The sequence below is a fragment of the Euphorbia lathyris genome, chromosome 5, assembly GCF_963576675.1.
Source record: "Euphorbia lathyris chromosome 5, ddEupLath1.1, whole genome shotgun sequence".
In the NCBI taxonomy this organism is placed as follows: domain Eukaryota; kingdom Viridiplantae; phylum Streptophyta; class Magnoliopsida; order Malpighiales; family Euphorbiaceae; genus Euphorbia; species Euphorbia lathyris.
The window spans coordinates 50,453,976-50,476,590 of NC_088914.1; the positions used below are offsets into that span (position 1 = coordinate 50,453,976).

At 37.8% G+C, this 22,615-nt stretch overlaps 1 protein-coding gene across 1 annotated transcript; it reads left to right on the forward strand.

The window, feature by feature from the left end:
- The first annotated feature begins 5,151 nt into the window (after window positions 1-5,151).
- Window positions 5,152-7,351, forward strand: LOC136230073 (BTB/POZ domain-containing protein At2g13690). Its single transcript, XM_066019008.1, has 2 exons — window positions 5,152-5,932; window positions 6,181-7,351. Exons 1-2 carry the CDS (start codon window positions 5,249-5,251, stop codon window positions 7,120-7,122), a joined length of 1,626 nt encoding a protein of 541 aa, XP_065875080.1. The 5' UTR covers window positions 5,152-5,248; the 3' UTR covers window positions 7,123-7,351.
- Window positions 7,352-22,615: the final 15,264 nt, after the last annotated feature.

Below are 22,615 nucleotides of genomic sequence, written 5' to 3' on the forward strand. Positions count from 1 at the left end.
TCGAACCCAACGATGCCCCCACAGAAGTCACAGCTGACCTTCCGTTTAGGATGTCTCACTGATTGGTCAGCACCCCAGTGCTGAGCGTGCCAGCACACCTTTGTGGTGTGTCCTTTCTTCCCACAGAAGTCACACTGGACATTCCGCTGAGGATTCCATCTCTGCTGACCAGTACTTCGGTACTGAGTATTCAGAGGAATATTTCTTTTGTTTGGAACCTTTAGTTGGTTCTGAATAGATGTGACGTCCTTTCTCAGTTTCTTAGAATCTGATTGGACCTCAGAGACAAACTTTTGAATAATTCCAATGTTACTATGCAAATCTGAGTTGTCCTAAAGAAGATATCGAAGGTCACTCAGTTTGACCTCGTCACATCGCCTGCTGAGTGCTCTAACCTTTTTATTACACTTTTTGACAAGTGTGTAGAGGTCACTCAGGGCATTAACCATTTCATTTCTGAGCAAGGGTAGTGATATTACCTCAGTTGAATGTTCCTCATCGTCAGATGCAATGGAGGGGTCAGCATGCTCAGAAACACATGGCTCAGCAAGTTCGTCAGCCATGAAAAAAATCTTTGCTGACTCAGTGGCATCAGCTTCAGATGATGATGAATCATCACTATCACTCCAGGTTGCCACCATTGCCTTCTTGCCGTTCTTTCTTTCTTTCCTCAACGAGGGACAGCTTGACTTGATATGGCCAGTTTGATGACATTCAAAGCATGTAATGGGCTTTGAGCTGTCCTTCTTGTACTTGATGTCGCTAGAGTCAGCTTTGTACTTATCAAACTTCTTATAAGGCTTCTTAGAATATTTGTCATTCTTTTTGAACAGCCTTTTCATCTTTCTGGTAAACATAGCCATCTCTTCATCGTCTGTTGAGCTCCCATCAGTGGAGTCAGCTTTCATGACAAGAGACTTTTTCTTCTTGTCTTCAGACTTTTCCTTCACCTCGAAATTCTTCATCGAGATCTCATGGGTCAGCAGTGAGCCGATGAGTTCATCATACTTATAGGTGGTTAAGTCTTGAGCTTTTTCAACATCAGTCTTCTTTGCTTGCCAGCTTTTAGGAAGACTCATAAGAATCTTCTTGACTTGTTCTTCCTCAGTGAAGATCTTCCCAAGTCTCTTAAGCTCGTTGATGATGTTTGTGAATCTTGCATTCATGTCTGAGATCCCTTCATCATCGTTCATTTCGAACAGCTCGTACAATCTCATATGCTGGTTCACCTTGGATTCTTTCACCTTGTTGGTTCCTTCGTAGGTGACCTCTAGCTTCTTCCAGATCTCCTGCGCTGACTCACAACCTGAAATCTTGTTGTATTCTGCAGCATCTAGCGCACAGTGAAGCATGTTTATAGCCGAAACATGATTTTGTAGCTTCTTGAGATCATCCTCTGTCCATCTGGTCTCAGATTTGACAACCGTTTGGCCATCAACAGTTTCAACAGGAACAAATGGGCCTTGGACTATAGATAGCCATGCACTCTATATTTGTAGCCTGAATGAAATTTTTCATCTTATTCTTCCAGAAGGTATAGTTAGACCCGAAGAATAGGGGAGGCCGAGTTATGGACAGACCCTCAGGTAGAATCTGAGTTGTTAGATTTCCTGGGAGAAACCGAGTGCTATTTTCAGCCATAGTGGGGGATCAGCTCAAGGTAGTTAAACCTTGTACAGTGAGCTTTTAAGCTCTGATACCACTTGTTGGTCCCTTATAACGTAACAAGTTAGTTCCAGGGGGGGGATAGGAACTATTTAAAATTTTGCACGTTGAGGCTGACTTCTTTTTCTTTGAAAAAGGTTTACACAGCGCGCTGAGTGAGCTTAAGACACTAGCTTAGTCAACTGGTGACTAAGTTAGCTTCTTTCCTTGAGTCAGGAGATAGCACTTGAGTCTATTTCTGAACTCAGATACTCAATGCACACAACTCAGCGTGACCTCTTTACTTAGTCAGTATTTAAGCAAGCAATATATATATCAAAGGAGTTTAAGGTTAGAAAGATGTTACTCAGCAGATTTATCCAGGTTCGGCCTTTATGCCTACGTCCTGTCCCCGGAACACGTTCCGAGCTTTCGAATTCTCTACTGAGCTCTTTAAAGGTAGAGCACCAAACTTTTTACAACTAGAAGCTGAGTATAACAAGAGTACCTTCCTCTATACCTCTACTCACTCATATTCTACCGCTGAGTACTATAACCGAGTACTCAGCCTCTCCTTTCTATTTCTAGAATTGATAATAAGATTGTCCTAAACAACAATTGCTAAGACACTTTAGATGATTGGAAATCACTCTAGACTTTTACACAATAATCTGGAAATTGGTGTAAGTATTTGCTTTGCTTTTCTCACAGATTCTTCGAGTATGAATTTGGTCAGTGTAATGGCTAGTTGAAGATCTGCATCGAATGAAGCAACTGAGAGGCCTATTTATAGTGACACTTGAGGCATCGGTTATTTTGAAATTCGAAAATAACCGTTGGAGGGAAATGGCTTGATGTCGTTGTCACTCAGTACACGCTCAGTGCCGTTGGCCAATCAGATTCTTGTATCTTCTGTCTTTGGTCAGTGATGAGCAGCTTTTGGTCAGTCCAGCAGAATGTCTCTCAGCTTTCTGTGTCTTCTGAACTTTACCCGAAGTGGAAATACTTTGTCTGGAAGTTGCTCTTGCTCAGCTGCTGTCTTGTACTCTTTGTCGTTCAACTCAGTAGCTTCGTTCTGAAGTAGTCAAGGAAGGTCTTCTCGATCCTTCTTATGCTGAGCTGCGTTTTATCAACAACGACAACGTTTTGCTTACACGGGCCGAGTGCTCTTGATCTGTTTTGACTTGGGCTTTTGACTTTCTTTTGGGCCTTTAGCCTTTTAATATTTGTGTCTTATAAACAATTAAACTCAACATTGAACAAACACATTAGTGTAGTAAATCAAAGCTTATTAAATTTAATGTGTTAGAATATTTTTACTTAAATAATTTTGTCAAATCAAAATCATGTGGAAAGGTGTTTCAACAGATGATTATATTGGTAAGTTCCCAACTCTCATTGCTTGCTTTACTTAGTTGTCATAGTCTGTTTATTGTATTTGTTGGTCATATAGGTATTAGATGGTCCTTGTTCCTAGTCGAGTTGGTGTAGAGGTGCTGGCTTGGTTCAGTGTTGGAGCAGGAGGTGTTTTTAATGTTTCGGCTTCATCAACTTCTAGGAGAAGGTTTTCTGAGTTTGGCTGTTGGTTTTGAAGAGCAGCTTCATGCTCTTTTTCCATTTCCCTCAGTCGAGTTATGATAGCAGCATGAACAGACATGGTCAGATTGCCTGCAAAATAAATAAAAAAATTAAATCAAATTCAGAAAGAGGAAGTCACTTTCAGCTTCGACAAATCTCTCAGTTCCTGAATAGATGATGCCTTGGATTCGATGGTAGAAGCAGGTTGAGCCACATGTCTAAAGAACATGATCATGTCCTTGTAAAACCATTTATAGGTATAAGCTTCGATCCTCGTCCTGACGACCTCTTCTTTGGCAGTTAATTCTCGTTCCGGCTTCTAGGTGTCAGATGATTTCGGATACACATTCCACTTTGTGGCAAAAGGGAAACCTATGATGTAGGGATTGTTTGGATCGATTCCTTTCGGTTCGATCCAGAACCATTTCGGTTTGAAGTCAGTGTGGCTTTGGATTTTATCTTTGATAAAGGGTTTCCGTTTATTACAGTTTGTCCAATATATCATGTCCTCATCATCTTTATTGGTTGGATGCCAATACCGTCGAAACAAGAAGCCGATTAAATTGATACGAAGGTCTCTGCAGACTTCATTAAAGCTTAAGAGTTCTAGCCAGACGTTAGGGGTAATTTGGCATGGACAGATGTTGAATTCCTGAAGAACCGAAACAACACCGTTAAGTAGTGGAAAACTCGTTTCCCACTCCAGGTATTGGGTAAAAACACCTAAATTTAATTCGAAATGGGGGTTATGAGCTTTTTCATTTGGCTAGGGAATGGAAACTGTCATTGTTTCTAGCCATTCATATTGCTCTTTGATCTCCTCAAGATCCTCTTCGGTTAGGGAAGATGGTTGGTTGGGGATCCTAAGGTTAGCTTTCCTGGGTTTTTAGCTACCTCTTCATCTTCTGAAGGTGGGTTTTGAGGTTGAGGTTGACGAACTTTCTTAGTAGCAGCTTTAGGAGCCATAAGGGGAAGAAAAATTACGAAAAAATGAAGAAATAAAGAGTATAAAGAAACTTACAAGTTTTGCCAGAAAATCATAGAGGAAGAAGATGAAATGTCGTCTATAGTTATACTGCAATTTATAGAAGAGAAGGAGAACGACACATTAATTGGAAGTCATAAATGACATCATTACTGTCAGAAGTAATGATGGTCTCTAAATGACTGAACAAGCCCTAAAGGGCATTACAAAAGACTTATTATTTTAAGGGAGGACTCCTGATATGGTGCGAAATAATGTAATGAGCTTAAGCACATAAGTCCAGACCCATTATTTCATATATCTGGCCAACCCAACCAACTATGAAGGCCTTTCCGAAATTAATGTAGGGAAAGAGTTTCGAATTCCAAAAAGCACGCTTAAGTCACTTCATTGTGGAAATGTAGGTTTCGAACCAATGACAAGCTGACACGTGTGCAAATACTAATGTCTATAAATAGCACAGAAATCAGGTACAAAATTCTATATGAACTACTTTCACTAAATAGCTTTCAAGTTACGTATTTCTCATACTAATTTAGGTATCAGAGAGGGTTCGTCGGTCTCCGACTCCATGTCTGATTGTTTTCTTCCTTCTTGGGTGATTTGCTTATTGTTAAAAAGTAATTGGTATCCCTATATCAAAGAGTAATAAAATGATACAATTTTACTCTAACGTTAATAAGTCGAATCAATTTCAGACATGTTTAAAAAATACATATATTTTATTTTCATATTCTATATGAGTTGTATATTAATCTGCAGAGAAATAGTAGTAAGTTGCAACATTGATAAGTGGGATGAAGAAAATGGATAATAAGACGTACTACACCTTGTAATTGTAAAGAACAAAACTAACATAACGGAATAAGCTTTAAAGAAAGAAAATGGACGATCACGATTTCCAAGAAAGTAATCAACCAAAACCAAACACAACTTTTGTCTTCAATTATTATAAAGAATCTCTTCCCTTGCAATGTTACTCTTCTTCTCTCTCTTTTCCTTACCCTATGCTCCCTCCGTTCTTTCTTTAGCATTTCAATCATGGCAGATGCCGGCCGCCGGGACCCTATTTCTCAGCCTCGAAAGTTTTCATGGTGTTGTTCCTTAACTGGCCATCCTCCTAGCCCTGAGAACCCTGTAATTATTGCTAAAAACCCTCATAAAAAGTCTGAATCTGTCGTCAAACTCATTTCTAACTCCTTCCCTAACTCACCCCTCAGTTCTAAATCCGGCTTAAACATTGTGGGTAGGATCGATCCCCGCCGGATCCTTTCCCCCGGTCGGGTTTCACCCATTGACTCCGATCCTACTGCCAATCCCATTCAAGATATCTTGACTCCAGTCGTTGAGTCTGTTTCCAAATCAAGATCCGAATCTTTTCGGGGCATGAATGAGGTGTCTTTATCGGAGTCGGTTTCAGTGTCGGAGCAGTGTGGGGGCGTTTTCGATGTGAGACTCAACTTGAGGGGAAAGAAGGGAGGAGCTTTGGTACTGGAAACGAGCTCCGAGGTTCTGCTTGCAAATTCTGAAATTTTCGCTGGGTTGATTTCAGAATATCGAAAAGGACTGGGTTCAACGAGTAATTCGTTGAAGGTGTGCAGAATACATGTGCCTGATGTAGAAAATTTGGGGGTTTTTAGGGACACCATTGACCTGATGTTTGAGGATGACGTTACTAAAAGACTTCTAAAAATCGGGGTCTATAGAGCCATTGATATACTTGAGGTTAGTGATTTATTTTTATCTTTTATATTATCTGGTGATTTTGTGTTCTATAGTTGTATATGGGCATGTTTTAGGGGAATGCAGTAGCAGGCTATGTACTTTATCTTATTATTAGGGTAACAATGAAGATTTAGTTTAGCAGTATGCTCCATTTAGATTGCAATCTAGTACAAAAATCCAATTGTGAAATCATATGTAGCTTAGCTTCTGTTTGTTGTCCATGAATTCTTCTGCTAAATCTGTTGTAGGTATCAGTTAGCATCATGTTTAACAAAGGTGTATCTTCGTGTTTGAAATACCTTGAGGCTGTTCCTTGGACCGAGGAAGAAGAGGAAAAACTGAGGCTACTTTTCTCAGTTTTTAAATTTGATGACTCAGCAACTCAAGAAATTCTGGCAAGGCTCTACTTGCGTAACTCCTCAGGTTCTCAGCAAAACTTATCAAGACAGCTTGTTTGGTCTATCACCACCTCTACAGATAACAATGCCAGAAATGAATTGAAGTCCCTAGTTAAAGGTCTTCTGTGCCAAAGCTCTGTCTATGAGAAAGAACAACAACCTGAACTAAACAAAGAGGATCTCTATGTTGTTTGTAAGTCCTGTCTAACTTCTCTAGTCTCCCTACTGGAAGAGGCCTCTGAAACTCCATCTAAAGAAAGAGTTGGAAAAAGAGAAACATGTAAACCTTTGGTTGAACGCATCTATAGACAGGTCGATAACATCAATTGGTTGCTAGAAATACTTATAGATCGGCAGATGTGTGAGGAATTTGTGGATATGTGGGCTGATCAAGGGCAACTGATTAAAATGCATGAGACTGCTTCTCCGATGGTAAGATATGAGGTTAGCCGAGTTTCTGCAGCTCTATTCATTGCAATGGGAACCAGAAAGCTCCATTGCGGTGCAGAAGTGAGAGCAGGGCTTCTCCAGGCATGGTTTCAGCCAATGCTATCAGATTTTGGTTGGCTGCAGAGATGCAAAAAGGGTCTGGACATGAAGGCATTGGAAGAAGCTCTTGGGCAAACACTTTTAACTCTTCCTTTGAAGCAGCAGTATGCATTGTTTATGGAATGGTTTAGGTGTTTCTCGAAGAACGGTTCGGAATGCCCGAATCTTAGCAAAGCATTCCAGATCTGGTGGCGTCGATCATTTTTAAGAGGCTCAGAAACTCATGCCATTGAGTCAAGGTGATGCAGAGCAGATGTTATTTTCTACTGAAAAATGTTAGGTTTAAGAGATTCTGAAATGATCTCAATTGAATAATGTAGATTAACCATGTAGTAGATATTAGAAAGTGGCAACATCTCTCTTTGTGATTTATGACCATCTTTAGTTAGAAAGTTGCCACATTACTTGACCAGCAAAGAGTACAACATCAAATTTTTATGCGTGTAAAGCAAATATTTTTAATATTTTGTTCCATTTAGTCCCATTAACAACACGACGATTAAAGCCAACTGATAGATAGATAGATAGATGAAGCTATTTTGAATGGCTGACAGAAGCTGTTTCTTTCTTTCTCAGTTTTATAACACACCATCCTATTCCTGTTACAAATATAAGTTTGAATGATTTCTTATCAATTAGTCTTTCTTTCTAATGTCTATGTTTTGGATCTTTTTAATCTCTCCCCACTCTTTAATGTAGTGTCAAAATTTTTAGGGAAAATTACAAAATTAGGTCAAATGGGAGGCTCATTTACATATTTAATTCATTTACTCAACCTACTACATATCTAGACTGATTTTGTATGACTTTCCCATAACACCCCTAACCTTCCCACTTCCCACAACGCGAACGGCCGCTCCCCATTCTCCTTGGTTACGCAAAATGTTAGCTCCCCCCATTAATGATTTGAAGACTTTTGATCTTCATTTCTTCTTTTAAATTCCACGAAATCTGCACACATTTCGCCAAATTACAATGAATTTCTATTTTTCCTCTCTTCATCTCTTGATTCTGCAACTTCCTAATCCTAGAAAACGAAGCCATAGTTCTTTATTTTCCTGTTCCTGCTCGTTATTTGGTTTCTTTCTTCTTGTTACCATAAAAAAAATGGTTATTCTACGTTATTTCCATCGTTTTCCCCAGTTTATCATATTGTTATTGTCGCTTTTAAGGGTGAAAGGCGCGAAAAATGTAAGTATCTGCTGTTTTTTCATGAATATACTTCGCGTAGTCGATGATTTCGCGAAGATCTGCGAAGAGAAAGAGCCTGAAATGTGACGATCTACTTCGTGAATCGATTAGTTCGCGAAGTCTGCGAGTAGAAAAGTTCATGATTTCCTTCGCAGACTTCACGAAAGCATCGATATGCGACGTAGATTGTCACGTTTCAGACCTCGCATACTTGGCGAAAACATCGATTAGCGAAGTAAAATCACATCTTTCCCTGCACATTTACATTCGCATGCTTCGCTAATCCTCATTTCGCGAAGCCAAAATCGTTTTTTCCCTGCCTAACACGATTAATTTTTTCTGAAGGTGGTTGATTACATAACATCGTCTTTTTTAAAATTATTTGGCATTGAAATTTGAGAGTTTGTATTTTCGGTATTTTGAGAATTTACAACATAAAACTAATATAATTTAGGCTTAAAGCATTATTTGGCCATTGACCTATCCAAAATTGTGTCATTTGGCCTCTGACCTATTATTTTGTCACATTTGGCCCTAAATCTATTCCATTTGGTGAAATTTCACCCAATTTGTATGAATACTTAACGGAATCGTTATCTTATTGATAAGTAACGATATTTTGACACTTAAACTTGAAACATGATATTTCTTAAAGTTTTTTTTCCACATTATGTGGAAATAATTAATTAGATTAAAAAAATAAAAAAACAAAAAACAAATCCTAAACTAAAATCTATTAAGTTCAAGTGTCAAAATATTGTTACTTATCAATGAGATAATGATTTGGTTAAGTTTGAATCCAAATTGGGTGAAAGTTCACCAATTTGGGATAGATCAGGGGCCAAATGTGACCAAATAATAGGTCATGGGCTAAATAACAAAATTCTGGATAGATCAGAGACCAAATAGTGCTTTAAGCCTATAATTTATTAACAAAATAATTGATTCAATAGTGTTGGGCTTGACCCAATTATAATTTATGAAATAAGCCCATGCCTTTAAGTTTTTCAAGTGAAAAGTATCACACATTACTTTCAAAGCACTTGGTGGAGATACTTATAAAGGAGGTCCTCACATGCTTGGGGTGTGCCCCAAGGGGTACCCACTTTTGTGAAAGGGTGAGGACCTACCTCTTGGTTGACCACTCAGTCTCACCACCTTCCCCTGTTTTCTCTCCCACTTTCTCTCCTGTAAATCAGAGCTCCAACAACTCTATTTTTTTTTTGTATAAATAGGTGGTGTGAGACTGCCATTCAAAACACACAATTATTTTCATTCTTTCTGTATTTCGAAACTGAGCAAATTGAGAGTGTAGGCAGAAACGATTCTTGTACGGTGCAATACAAAATCGTATTTACAGAGGGCTGTTTTATCCTGGAGGCGACCAGAGTTCATACTGTTTGTAATTTTCCGGCAGTTCCGCGAACGTCTTAAAGAAAGCGACATTGTCCGTGACTCTGCCCATTTATTTTTGTTCAGTCTGTTCCTGTTTTCCGAGTTCCAGTTCCAACAAATAGTAATTAATTGAATAAAAACTATTAATGGAATAAAAGTTATTAATTAATAGAAATAATATTTATTATTTATACAATTATTTCAATTGAAACAATATTTGTTAAATATGTATATATAGCAAATAAATAAATTGATGGTTTGTTTTCATATAAAAAATAAAAAGTTGATGGGTTGTGTGAAAAAATTACCATTTGATAGGAATATCTGAGAAACACTACGAAATCAAATTAATCCAGTTGAGAGGAGACAAAGCATTAAAAATATATAATTTCACTCAATTGATATTTATCCGGAAATAAAACTACAAATCATTAAAATAATTCTTCAAAAAAAAACATTAAAATAATCTAACTTGGGCGCAGTTTTTTTTTATCTCCAACGAGTCGCCAGTTTGGACGACTTGTTTGAAACGGGAGACCTACTTGAGATGGCTTCTAATGGTTGGAGGGTCTTGAACAATTATTTAAAATTGCAAATTAGTCCATCCAACACGCCATTAGAGTTGCTCTAAAATTGTAAATAATAAAATAAAATATTGAAAATAGAAAATATATATTTTTTAATATTTGTTACATTAATATCCTTAAAAAATGTACCAACAAATTAACATTAATAATAAAATGTGTCAAAAAATAACATTTGATAGTTTTAGGTATTTTTTTTAGTTTTTTGTTATTTAATACTACCTCCGTTTCATATTACATGTCTTTCTAGAGATTCTTTTTTGTTTCATATTACATATCATTTTATATGATCAGTACATGTTAAGTCGTCTTTTTTTCTGCTATTAAACGCGGATTTACGGAAATTAATTAGAATAATGGACTTGTTATAGAATAAATAAATATTGGAATCAATAAATAAGAGGCAACAATGTCTTTTTTGTAATATCCTTAATTTCTATACAATTCTCTAAAAAGACATGTAATATGAAACGGAGGGAATAATTTATTTCAAATTGAAAAAATTGTCATAAAATTAAATAGCCAAAATTTTAAAAATGACGTTCTAGGGCCCTTTGGAAGCCGCTTTACTTAAGGGCCATAAATCGACAAATCGACTTGAGGAAATCGAAACAGTATTCTAAAAATTATATCTCGATCGATTTTTAGAACACTGATTAGAACTATCCTAATCATAATCATGTGTGCTTGCTATAGAAATCCTTACCTGATCTCAAACAGATCCGTTAAGAGTGCTTCACTCGCTTGAAACAATTCCTTTGAAATATTAGTTTTCTTATAACCTTAGCATATTCCTAATACTACTCTTATTAATCAAGTCGTTGTCAAGATTGGACATGAATTTTCTTTTGAAAAATTTGGTAGTGTGGCCTATTTTCTAAGGCTGGAAGTTTAGTACACATCCAAGGGAATCTACCTCTACCAAACGAAATATATTGTCGATATCCAAGTACGAAATAACATGGTCACATGTAAGTATTGTCTCATTCCATTGGCCATAACAGCCAACCTCTCCAACGATCTTGATCTTGGCACATTTTTATCGACAGGTGATTTGTATAATCAAATTGTTGGTGCTCACCAATATCTTACTATCACATGTCTGACTTAACATTTTTCTCTCAATCACGGTGGAGTTAGGGATCAGGCTTCTCTGACCATTAGAGCCACCATAATCAGGATAGAGATGTTGAATTAGCACTCCCAAGATGGAGTTTTATAAAAAAAACTCTAAATATCATTCGATAAAGGTACAAACTAATTTAAAATACATAAAACCAACACATTCAAAGGAATTTATGTATAAAATCAACAAATACATGAAGAGTTTGGATATTGGATTCATGTATAAAATTGAAGTTGGATTACAAATGATGAGAAGTGGAGTGAAAAAATTGGTTGAGTTGTTATATATACTAAAAGTATAAATATACAAATGAGCCTCTCAATTGGAAGAGTTTTATAATTTACCCTACTTTTTTTTATCCAAAAACAAAGTGAATGTCTTTTTTTATGGTCAATTTAAGATAATTATACTTTTTTCATTATTTATTTTATTTGAATATATATATATATATATATAATATAATATAATATAATGTAAAGAAGTTCGATTTGACTCGTGAATATCTTAAATTAATCCTGAACTTGAGCCGAGATCGAATAGTTTGTGAAGTACCATAGCTTATTAATATCTCTAGTTTTGTTATTAGTTATATATATACTAAGTGGTGGTGAAGCTCTTAGCCTAGTGGTTGAGAGCTTACCTATGTCTTGGGAGGTCATGGGTTTGAATCACATCCGAGTCTGGTGGGGATTTTTCTTTCTTCTTTATAATGTAAGCGCATCGCGTAATTTTTTTTTAATATATATACACTAAGGCCCCATTTGTTTGGGGGGAAATATTGTGTTCTGGAAAATTTTATGTAGGGAAAATATTATGCAGGAAAATAAATATTTCCCTGTGTTTAGCAACAACACTGGAAAATATTTTCCAACCACTAAATATAGATTTTCTGTATTTTTTATTTTCAATTGTATATATAAAATACAAAAAAGAGATTCACATGTATTAAGCACAAATTAAACATAAAAAACACACATAAACTGTAAGGTGTCGTTTGGTTCGCAGAATGGAATGTAATGGAATAGAATAATTATTCCAAAAGAATAGAATAACAAAAGATGGAATAGAAATTCCTTAGGAATAACTATTCCTATGTTCGGTTGGTGGAATAAGATAGAATAGAATATATAATTTTTCATTCAAAAGACAATATTACCCTCAAATCTATTACTATAAATTGTACGTTTTCTCGTGTTATTAACGTTATTGTCATTCAAAATCATAGCACCACATCTTCCTTTCTTCTTCTTCAAAGTGTGAATAGTTTCCTGTAACAGGATGATATTGTCCGCAATTTGTCTTCCAGGGACGAAACTACTTTGAGTCGGACTCACAACTGATCTGTCGGTTTGATAAGATTCACAATGCATTTGGTCACAATTTTATACGTCACATTACAGAGGCTGATTGGGCGGAACTGGGAGATTGACTCCGGATTGTCGACTTTGGGGATAATTGTGAGGAAAGTACTGTTCCAGTCTGGCGGCAGGGTTCCTGAATCAAAAATCTGTTGGATAGCGGTGACCACCTGATGCCCGACAGTCGGCCAGAGGCGTTGGTAGAAGTGGGCTTGGAAGCCATCCGGGCCCGGCGCCTTGAACTGTCCCATGTCAAACAAGGCTGTCCGGATTTCTTTCTCAGTGATACTTCTTTCCCCCAAGACCCTCCTCCCATCCGGATGAGATGGAAAGCAAACATTAGTGTGGAGGAGAGGGCGGTGCTGATTATCTTCAGTGTACAGAGCTGAAAAATACAATTCCACATGCCTTTTAACCAAGTCCTTACCCCAAATCCAAGCCCCTTCATTGTTCCTGAGGCCTTCAATTTTATTTCTTCTTCTCCTGATGACTGTGGTTGTGTGGAAGAAAGTAGTGTTCAAGTCACCTGCACAGAGCCATTTTATCCTTGATTTTTGAAACCACAACGTTTCCTCTTGCAGAAGGATATCAGAGAGTTCCTTTAGGAGCTTCCTTTCAAGCCGTAGAAGGCCTCTAGTCGGACGAGTTGCGACGCACCGCTGGACCCCAGATAAGCGACTGTAGATGCGCTGCTTCCTATAGTTAATATTACCAAACACAGCTTTGTTCCAGCGGTTCAGGTCCGGGACGATACCTTTCAGGCTGCTCATAAGATCTGAATCAGTATTCCAGTTAGCATGGAAGAAGACGTTGAAAGTGGCGTGGAGCATCCAGGCAGCTTCAAATCTAAAAGGTTTCGCAGCAGGGCCAGCAGCCATGAGCTTAAGATCAAGGAGGATAGGAGCATGATCCGATTTGTTCCTTGGCAGATGGCGGAGGGTAGCTTCACTGAACAGGTTGCGGAATTGCGTGTTACACAGGGCTCGGTCAAGCCTACAAGCAATTCTAGTGTGGACAATACTCCCCCTGAACCAGGTATACGGAGGGCCAACAAACCCCAAATCCACAAGTTCCATGTCATTTATCCACTTTGCAAACAAATTGCATCTATCCACCACCCCCGGAACGCCACCAAACTTCTCCGTAGGGCTTCTGATACAGTTAAAGTCCCCGATAAGGACCCAGGGTGTGTTAATCGTGGTCTTCATGTTAAGAAGGTGAGCCATAAAATCCCTTTTAAAGGAAAGTTGGGGCCGGACATAAATGAAAGAGACAAGGCAGGATACCCTGCTTGGGGAGCCATTATTCAGGGTAACTTCCGTATGCAAAAATTGCTTATCCATGGAAATAACAGAAACCGTCACCAAATCAGAGTTCCAGAAGAGCCATATACCCCCTCGGAAACCATCAGTGTCGATGACATCCACATTTGTGAAGTTAATTTTTCGCCTAAGCTCCTCTGCACGGGTTGTAGGCAGCCTTGTTTCAAGGAGAGCGAACATACTGGGTTTAAACACAGAGACAAGATGACGGAGAGCCCGGTGAAACTCATTACCACCGGCACCATAGCTTATTAATATCTCTAGTTTTGTTATTAGTTATATATATACTAAGTGGTGGTGAAGCTCTTAGCCTAGTGGTTGAGAGCTTACCTATGTCTTGGGAGGTCATGGGTTTGAATCACATCCGGGTCTGGTGGAGATTTTTCTTTCTTCTTTATAATGTAAGCGCATCGATTAATTTTTTTTTAATTTATATATACACTAAGGCCCCGTTTGTTTGGGGGGAAATATTGTGTTCTGGAAAATTTTATGTAGGGAAAATATTATGCAGGAAAATAAATATTTCCCTGTGTTTAGCAACAACACTGGAAAATATTTTCCAACCACTAAATATAGATTTTCTGTATTTTTTATTTTCAATTGTATATATAAAATACAAAAAAGAGATTCACATGTATTAAGCACAAATTAAGCATAAAAAACACACATAAACTGTAAGGTGCCGTTTGGTTCGCAGAATGGAATGTAATGGAATAGAATAATTATTCCAAAAGAATAGAATAACAAAAGATGGAATAGAAATTCCTTAGGAATAATTATTCCTATGTTCGGTTGGTGGAATAAGATAGAATAGAATATATAATTTTTCTTTCAAAAGACGATATTACCCTCAAATCTATTACTATAAATTGTACGTTTTCTCGTGTTATTAACGTTATTGTGTTTTTTTTTTCATTTTTTCTTCATTTTTCGTGTTTTCACATTTATTTTTTCGGTTTTTTCGGGTTTTCCCTTTTTTTTTTTGCATTTTGTTACTTTTTCGTGTTATTCACGTTTTTCATGTTTTCGTGTTTTTTACGTTTTTCGTGTTTTGTTTGCATTTTTCGTCTTTTCATGTTTTTCACGTATTGTCACGTTTGTGTGTTTTAGCATTTTTCGTGTTTTTTTGTATTTTTCACGTTTTTGTATATTTCGTGTTTTGTCACTTTTTCGCGTTGTTCATGTTTTGTGCTTTTTCAAGTGTTTTTTTTTTGCGTTTTTGTATTTTTCGTATTTGTTCATATTTTCATGTTTTTTGCGGGGTTTTTTCATATTATTGTGTTTTGTAACGTTTTCACGTTATTCATGTTTTTCATGTTTCCTATTTTTACGTTTTTTAACGGTTTCCTAATTTTTCTCTAAACGCGTATGTTTTGGGGAAAATGTTTTACCCTTTTGAAAAGGGTAAAACATTTTCCTTATTTCTTCCTTCCTTTTCCATTGACTTACCACCTATTTTTCTTTGACTTATTTTTCTGCCCAAACAAACACCAGAAAATTGTGAAAATATTTTCCTGTAGAATATTTTCCCCTAAACAAACAGGGCCTAAGTGTATTTTAGAAAAACATGGATTATAAGTGTATAGTTTGGTAGAATGTCTTGAAATATGTCCAAAAATGTAAATGAATCTACCATTGTGTTAGTTTTGTAAATTTTCCATTTTGAATGAATATAAAAAATTGTACTTTTTATTATATATTAGTCAAGTTGGATTTTATAATTAAATATAATTCAATCTAATTAATGAAGTTGGAGACAAAGGTTGAAATCATCTATGGTAGTTTTTTTTATAAAAAGATTTTCAATTCATGATATTATGGATCTGTTTGTTTTACCTACTGTTTGTTGTTACAATTTGTTGTTTGTTGTTTGCTGTTGGGAAAAACTGTTTTTCCAAAAAGCAGAAAATCTCTACTTTTGTAAAAGACTGTTTTTTGGATATAAAAGGCAAACAAGAGGCCACTAACTAAATACCTAATGTTGCTTTTCAGATGCAAAAGGCAAATAAAAAATTACTAACCAAACACCTAAAACTCTCCATTTTGAAATAAAAATACAAATTAAAGTATGAAAATGAGCAATCAAATACCCCTATATCTAATTTTTTACTGGACATCTTTAATAAGGTGACTTAGATAATAACATAACTTCCTTTACATGTTGTACAGTTAACCTAAAGATTCATCATCTTTTGAACAGATTAATGTATAAAAAATAAAGGGAATTAATTATGCAATAAAAAAGAAATTGAAAGATGATAGAGATTAAGATGAGTAAGTAGTAAGTCATTTGTTAAATGTATATAATTGATGAATTTATATTTGATTAAATTAATGGAGGCATTGTAAATGTATCCGGAAGAAGTTGTAGATTATTACACGTAACGTAAGTGTGAGTGGGATGAGGTGTCGACATCTGGAGCACCGGTAAAGTAGTGACAATTTGGCATAATATATCTGAATCCACGAGTTGTTATAATAGTGGTGTCTGTTTATGATTGGTACACGTAAGTCTCCCAATGTTTGAGGATGACCTTTTCCATTTTTAGAATAAATATGGAGGTGGGAAAAGACGTGTGAAATCCCATAAGCCCTGGGTCGACACGTGGTGGAAATAGCTATCTAACTTATGTGTATATATATAGAGGATAATAGTGAATAAGAAATATAAGAATGGAGAGAGTGATGAGAATTGATAGAAAGTCATCGATAGAAACAGAGCCAAGAACTCTACCAGTTGATCAAATAGATAATGCAAGGGTACGTACCCTACACTAATAGTATATATGCAGCATATGATTAGATGATTAGATTAATGTGATGTGATGGGGTGCAGGAGGCTGCCATGGATGTGATGAATACAAGGAGCGTTGAAGAAGCTGTCTCCATATTCACTCAGGTATTTTCTTTGTACTTTCTTTGTTTTAATAAAGGAAACAAGGAGATTAATTGGTTTGCATTGCAGGGTTTAGAACCGGTTGTAAGTGTCGCAAAAGCTGCAAGTAGAACAATTGATTTAGAGGAAGATTGGCATCATCATCATCATCATGCTGCTGCTGCTTCTGCACGTCTAAGAGAAATACTATCGGCGCCTTTTTAGCCTTTGCTAATTCATGTACAAATTCTGTATAACAATCAACACCCAACTTCATTCCACATTCAATATTGCTCTTCTACTTCTACTATAATATTTTCTTTTTTATACACTTATCAAACAATTACCAAATCTTTTTAATTTAACAATACACTTTACATATTCATAATTAACTTCACAATCTTAATTTAATTGTCCAATCAGATTCAACAAATAATAAATAAAATAAGGAATAATAAATAAAATAAGAAATATATTAAATATGGTAAGAGTATAACAAATCGATAGAAATAAAAAGAATGAAAGAATGTGGGACAAGTGATAAAGAATGAAAGAATGTGGAATAGGAAAATCGTGCTAATGCATGAGCCAATCCATTAGCTTGTCATCTAATTCATTTAACTGAGTAATTAGCCCTTCGTCGTCTGTAGCATTTGTATGAATAGTCTCAGATAACTTGTTTTGCATCAGATTCAAAGGTAACACTGAAAAGTTAGGGAATTAAGCCATTTCATTTCATTGCTGCTAATAATGTTATGGTCTCTCCTTCTCTAGTTGTTGGGAAGTAAATTCATTTTCTCGTGAAAGCCGTAAAGCAATCATCCTTCTTGGTCACGAACTGCAACCCCATTGCTTGCAACTCTGCTGTCTTCGAATGATGCCGCGTCAACACAGCAAGATAATCTACCCGCAATAGGAGTGTGCCATGAATAACAGGGTACGTCGTCTTGCATAGTTAAAGCCGCATGTGTCTGTCGCTTTAATTGCTGGGCGCTTAACCAGTCATTCTGCATTCTATCATCACTAGCAGATATCTGTTCTAGCGGGGTAACTTCGTGTTACCATATTCGCTTATTCCTGGCTCGTCAAATGCTCCATGCTCGCATTAGAAATCCGTCCACAGCTGCTGCATTTAAAGATTTTAGTAACCTGCAAAACCAATCAGATATGTTAACAGATGCGTTTGCTGATCTCGTGATCTGCTCCAGCAAGTTAGCCCTCTGCCGCACCCGCTGTGCCACATTGCACTCAATAAAGATGTGCCAATCGTCTTCCCAAGGCTCATTGCACAGTGCACAGCAGGTAGAAACTTGGATTCCTCTAAATTGCAATTTAACTCGCGTCGGGAGGCATCCTCTAGCGAGTTGCCACGCAAAGTAACGAATCTTAGCAGGCACTTTCGCAAGCCATACGATACTCCATGATCCCTCCACATGATGCCTATCACCGCCCTCGAGCGATGTAGCCACTCGATATGCACTCTTCATTGTATATCTATCCGAGGGCATGGGTGAATCCAGGATTTCTCCCCCATGGGGGCAAACAATACAACTAAAATAATTTTTATCCAAAAAATTAATAATTATAGAAAACGAGAGATCAAAGCTCAAGTTCAAGTAAAATAGTATCAGAAATATAAAATCAAAATTCAAGTAGGAGCAAAAAAACACCAAAGCAGAGAGGTAAAGATCGGAGATGGAGTGCGAGACCAACAATCAACGATCCAACTATGGAGGGATTGACTACCGATTTTGATTTAATCTTAGTTAGGATTAAAGATTTGAATTTAGACTTGAGAAGAAAGAGAAATTGAGGAAGAAGAACTAAAGAGATTAAAGAGAGTAAGAGAGACTGATGGTTTGTTTTAGGACCTATCTAGTTTTACATTTAAATATTTACTTTTTATTTATTTTTTTTATTGTAAACAAAACGACGTAGTTCTAATTAAATAAAACGACGTTGTTTTGATTTAAAACAGAATTAAAAAAAATAAAAATAAAATATTAAATTTAAAATCATTCTTCATCCTCAATTATAGAACCAGTAAACCTTAAATCTCCATAGATGACGGGGGCAAAGCTCTAAAACTTCAAAATTAATACCTGGGTTTTAAAAAAAATACAAATATCAGTGGGGGCAACTGCCCCCAGTGCCCCCATACTGTATTCCCCCCTGCCCGAGGGATGTGCCTGCCAAATGCAATCCTTATATTGAAGGGAGCGCGGGGGCAGTTTATTCATCTCTTCGATATCTCTGTTCTCAAACAACTCTTCTAGCAATTCAAAGTCCCACTTGCGTGAATTAGGGATAAACAGGTCGCACGCCTTCAAGTTTTCAAGCCCCTCAATCCTCGGAGTTTGGATATAGCCATTCTTCGTATCCCGAAACCATCTATCCCCCCATACATTCGCGCTTGTGCCATCTCCAGCTTTCCATCTAATTCCTTCTTTAATAACAATCTGAGAGCTCCAGATACTTCGCCAGATAAAACTGGGTGAATGCCCTAACGCGGCTCCCAGGAAATCCCCTCTAGGATAATATTTTGCTTTGAAAAGTTTACTAACTAGTGAAGACGGATTGGAGAACAGTCACCACCCCCGTTTTCCCAGCATTGCTAAATTGAAAGCCGTAAAATTCCTGAAACTGAGCCCCCCAAACACTTTAGGTGCGCACAGTCGATCCCACGACATCGAGTTGATGCCTTTCTCCACTGACTTCTTATTACCCCACCAGAATGAGTTAAGCATTTTCTGTAACTCATCTGCAGTAGACACACGGAGCAGAAAAACACTTATGAAATAAATGGGTATCGCTTGACCAGCATCTGGCCTTAGAGATACCTTTACCCCTCCACCTTGGCAACTGGCGCCACAGCCTATCCGGAAAGTGAGCAAAAATAGCCTTCTTAGTTCTACTTATCAGCGAAGGTAAACCAAAATATTTGGCAGTATTCAACGGGTTATTCACTTCCAAAATTGCCGACCACATTCTGGCTAAACATAATGCCTGACTTATTGAAATTGATGGCCTGGCCCAACGCCTTTTCATAACTGAGGAACAAGTTTTTAAGGACCATAACTTCTTCGATAGTGGCTTGAAAAAAGAGAAAAGCATCATCAGCAAACAACAAATGTGAAATTGACAGTGCCCTTTTATTAACTCTACAGCCATGAATTGCGCCTCTAGCCTCTGCCTCAAACATTAGCGCAGTCAGCCCCTCCACACAAATAAGAAAGAGATACGGGGATAGAGGATCTCCCTGTCTTAATCCACGTTTAGGGTTGATAGGTCCAACCAGACTGTCATTTATTCTGACTATATACTGAACAGAGGTAACATACATCATAATCAATTTAACCCATTTCTCATCAAATCCCAGCTTCAGCATCATTGCTTGAAGATAATTCCAATATACCCTGTCATAAGCTTTACTCATATCCACCTTGAGGGAAACATTGCCTAATTTTTTGTAGTTGTTGTTGTTAATGTTGTGGATCAACTCAATGGCAATCAGAACATTACCATGAATCGCCCTCCCTTTGATGAACACTGATTGATTCTCAGAAATAGATGAAGACAAATTAGATTTAAGCCGATTGGCCAGTGCCTTTGATATAATTTTGTAGAGCACATTGCATAGTGAAATCGGTCTTAGCTCAGTCATGTCGGCATGGTTATCACATTTAGGTATCAGGGTAATAATAGTATTGTTTAGGCCATCAGGGAGCATATCTTGCTCCAACCATGAAGACCTTGCAGCAAAGATGTCATCACCAATTAACTCCTAGAAGTGCTGGTAGAATCTTGGATTAAATCCATCTGGCCCTGGTGCTTTCTCAGGGTGCATTTCAAAAAGTGCAATCTTGAACTCATCTTTAGTGAATGGCCTGAGAAGATGGCGGTTATCCCCCTCCGAGACCCGATTTTGAACACAATCCACCACAGTTCCCCAGTCACTGTTGCTCTTAGAAAATAAGTTCTCAAAATACTCTTTCATAATTTTTCCATACCAGCTTCGTCAAAAATCCGCATACCATCCTTATTCCCTAGATTGTTTAACCGGTTCTATTTTCTTCTACCATTGGCAAAGGAGTGGTAAAATCTGGTATTTTTATCCCCATCTTGAAGCCATAAGACCTTTGAGCATCGGCGCCAATGATCCTCCTCTTGGAGCAGTACACGCACGATTTCAACCAGGGTAGATTCAAACAACTCTGCTTCCCTTGGTCCTGTCTGACCACTCAACCTCTCTAATCGACCCTGAAGATCAGCAATCAACTTACGTGCTTCCATCAATTTCCCTTTACCCCATCGCTTTAATTCAGCCGCCAGAACCAGCAGCGTCGACCCTATAGTCTCTGAACCATCCCTTACCAAAGCCGAGCCTACCACGTTTCTCACATCATCCCCCCTCAACCATTTCTGCTCGAATCGAAATTGCCGAGTTGATCTCTTTCCCTCGATCTCTGTTACTAGAATGATTAGAGAATGATCGGAAGAGGGCGCAAAGGCATTGTGGCTACTGAATGACAGGAAAAGCGTGGCCCAAGCGTCTGAACAAAAACAGCGATCAAGCTTCTCATGTACTTCATTAACTTTCCCCTGATGCCTAATCCAAGTGAAAGGGTAGCCAGAAAGCGGAATATCCTGAAGCCCACAATCAGAAATAGTATCCCGAAACCCCTTAAAGCACCATTCTGGATGTTCAGCGAGGCCCTTTTTGTCGTTGTGATACAGAAGATCGTTAAAGCCTCCCAAAATAGCACATAGGAGCGAAGAGACGGCAGTAAGGTTCCTTAGAATATTCCAAGAAACCTTTCATCTAGCTCTCTCCGGACACCCATAAAAACCTGTAAGGCGCCAATTACCAACCTTTGCATCCTGGACTATCAAATCAATATGATTAATAGAGAAGGAAAGCAAACTACAATCACTGGCCTTCTTCCAAAGCACACAAACACCACCACTACGCACAACCAAAATACTTTCAAACCCAATTTTATTTCTGATAAAATCAATGCGCACCTGATTAACCAGAGTTTCAAATAGGAAAATAACGTCGGGCCGGTGAGCTCTAACAAGCTCATGAATAACAGGAACCACCTTGGCATTGCCCATGCCTTGGCAGTTCCAACCGATGATCTTCATACCGAGTGGCAGACGCTGTCATTCGACTTTGTCATGCTGTTTCTGAGTTCCACTCTGATTGCTCAGTACTGACTGTAACTATTTCTCAGTGCCCCCTATCTTAGTTCCTTTATCCGACGTTGAGTTCGAGTCCACTTCCATTGATTGAACGCTAATTTCTTTAATCAGATTGTCTGTGCGACCTAACTCAGGTAGATCAGCCCCTCTTCTCCACTTCCTTTCCTCAGCAACTTCAATGCCCACTTCCAATTGAGGTTCTCCAGCCTTTGTGCTCGCAGAAGGTCCAGTCCCGAAGATACTAGTGCCGAAATTACGGGCTAGGTGTTGTAAACTGTGCTTCTGCTTCAGCTGAGGTTGCTTGTCATTCTCTTTATTGGTTTTATATTCAAAGCATTGAGCCTGGCTCCCGTTGGCTGACTCACCATCTTTTTTCAGCCACCTTTCACCCCCCACCACCCCCAACAAGTTCATACGTCTAACAGGTGCCCTAAGAGATACATCCCATCCTCTGATGGTGTCCTCCTCCCTAATTTAAAAGAAAATCTCAGAGTGTCTGTCAAGGTGACGGATGAGGCCGCAAATGAAACAGAAGGTAGGCAGCTTTTCAAATCTAAACTTTGCTGTCAGCCACTCTCCTCCAGCTCTTCTGACCTTCTTTTCCTTTTAGAGAGGTTTGCTGATATCAATGCTGGCCCTTATTATAAAATAGCTTTGATCATGAGTCCATTTATTCTTCG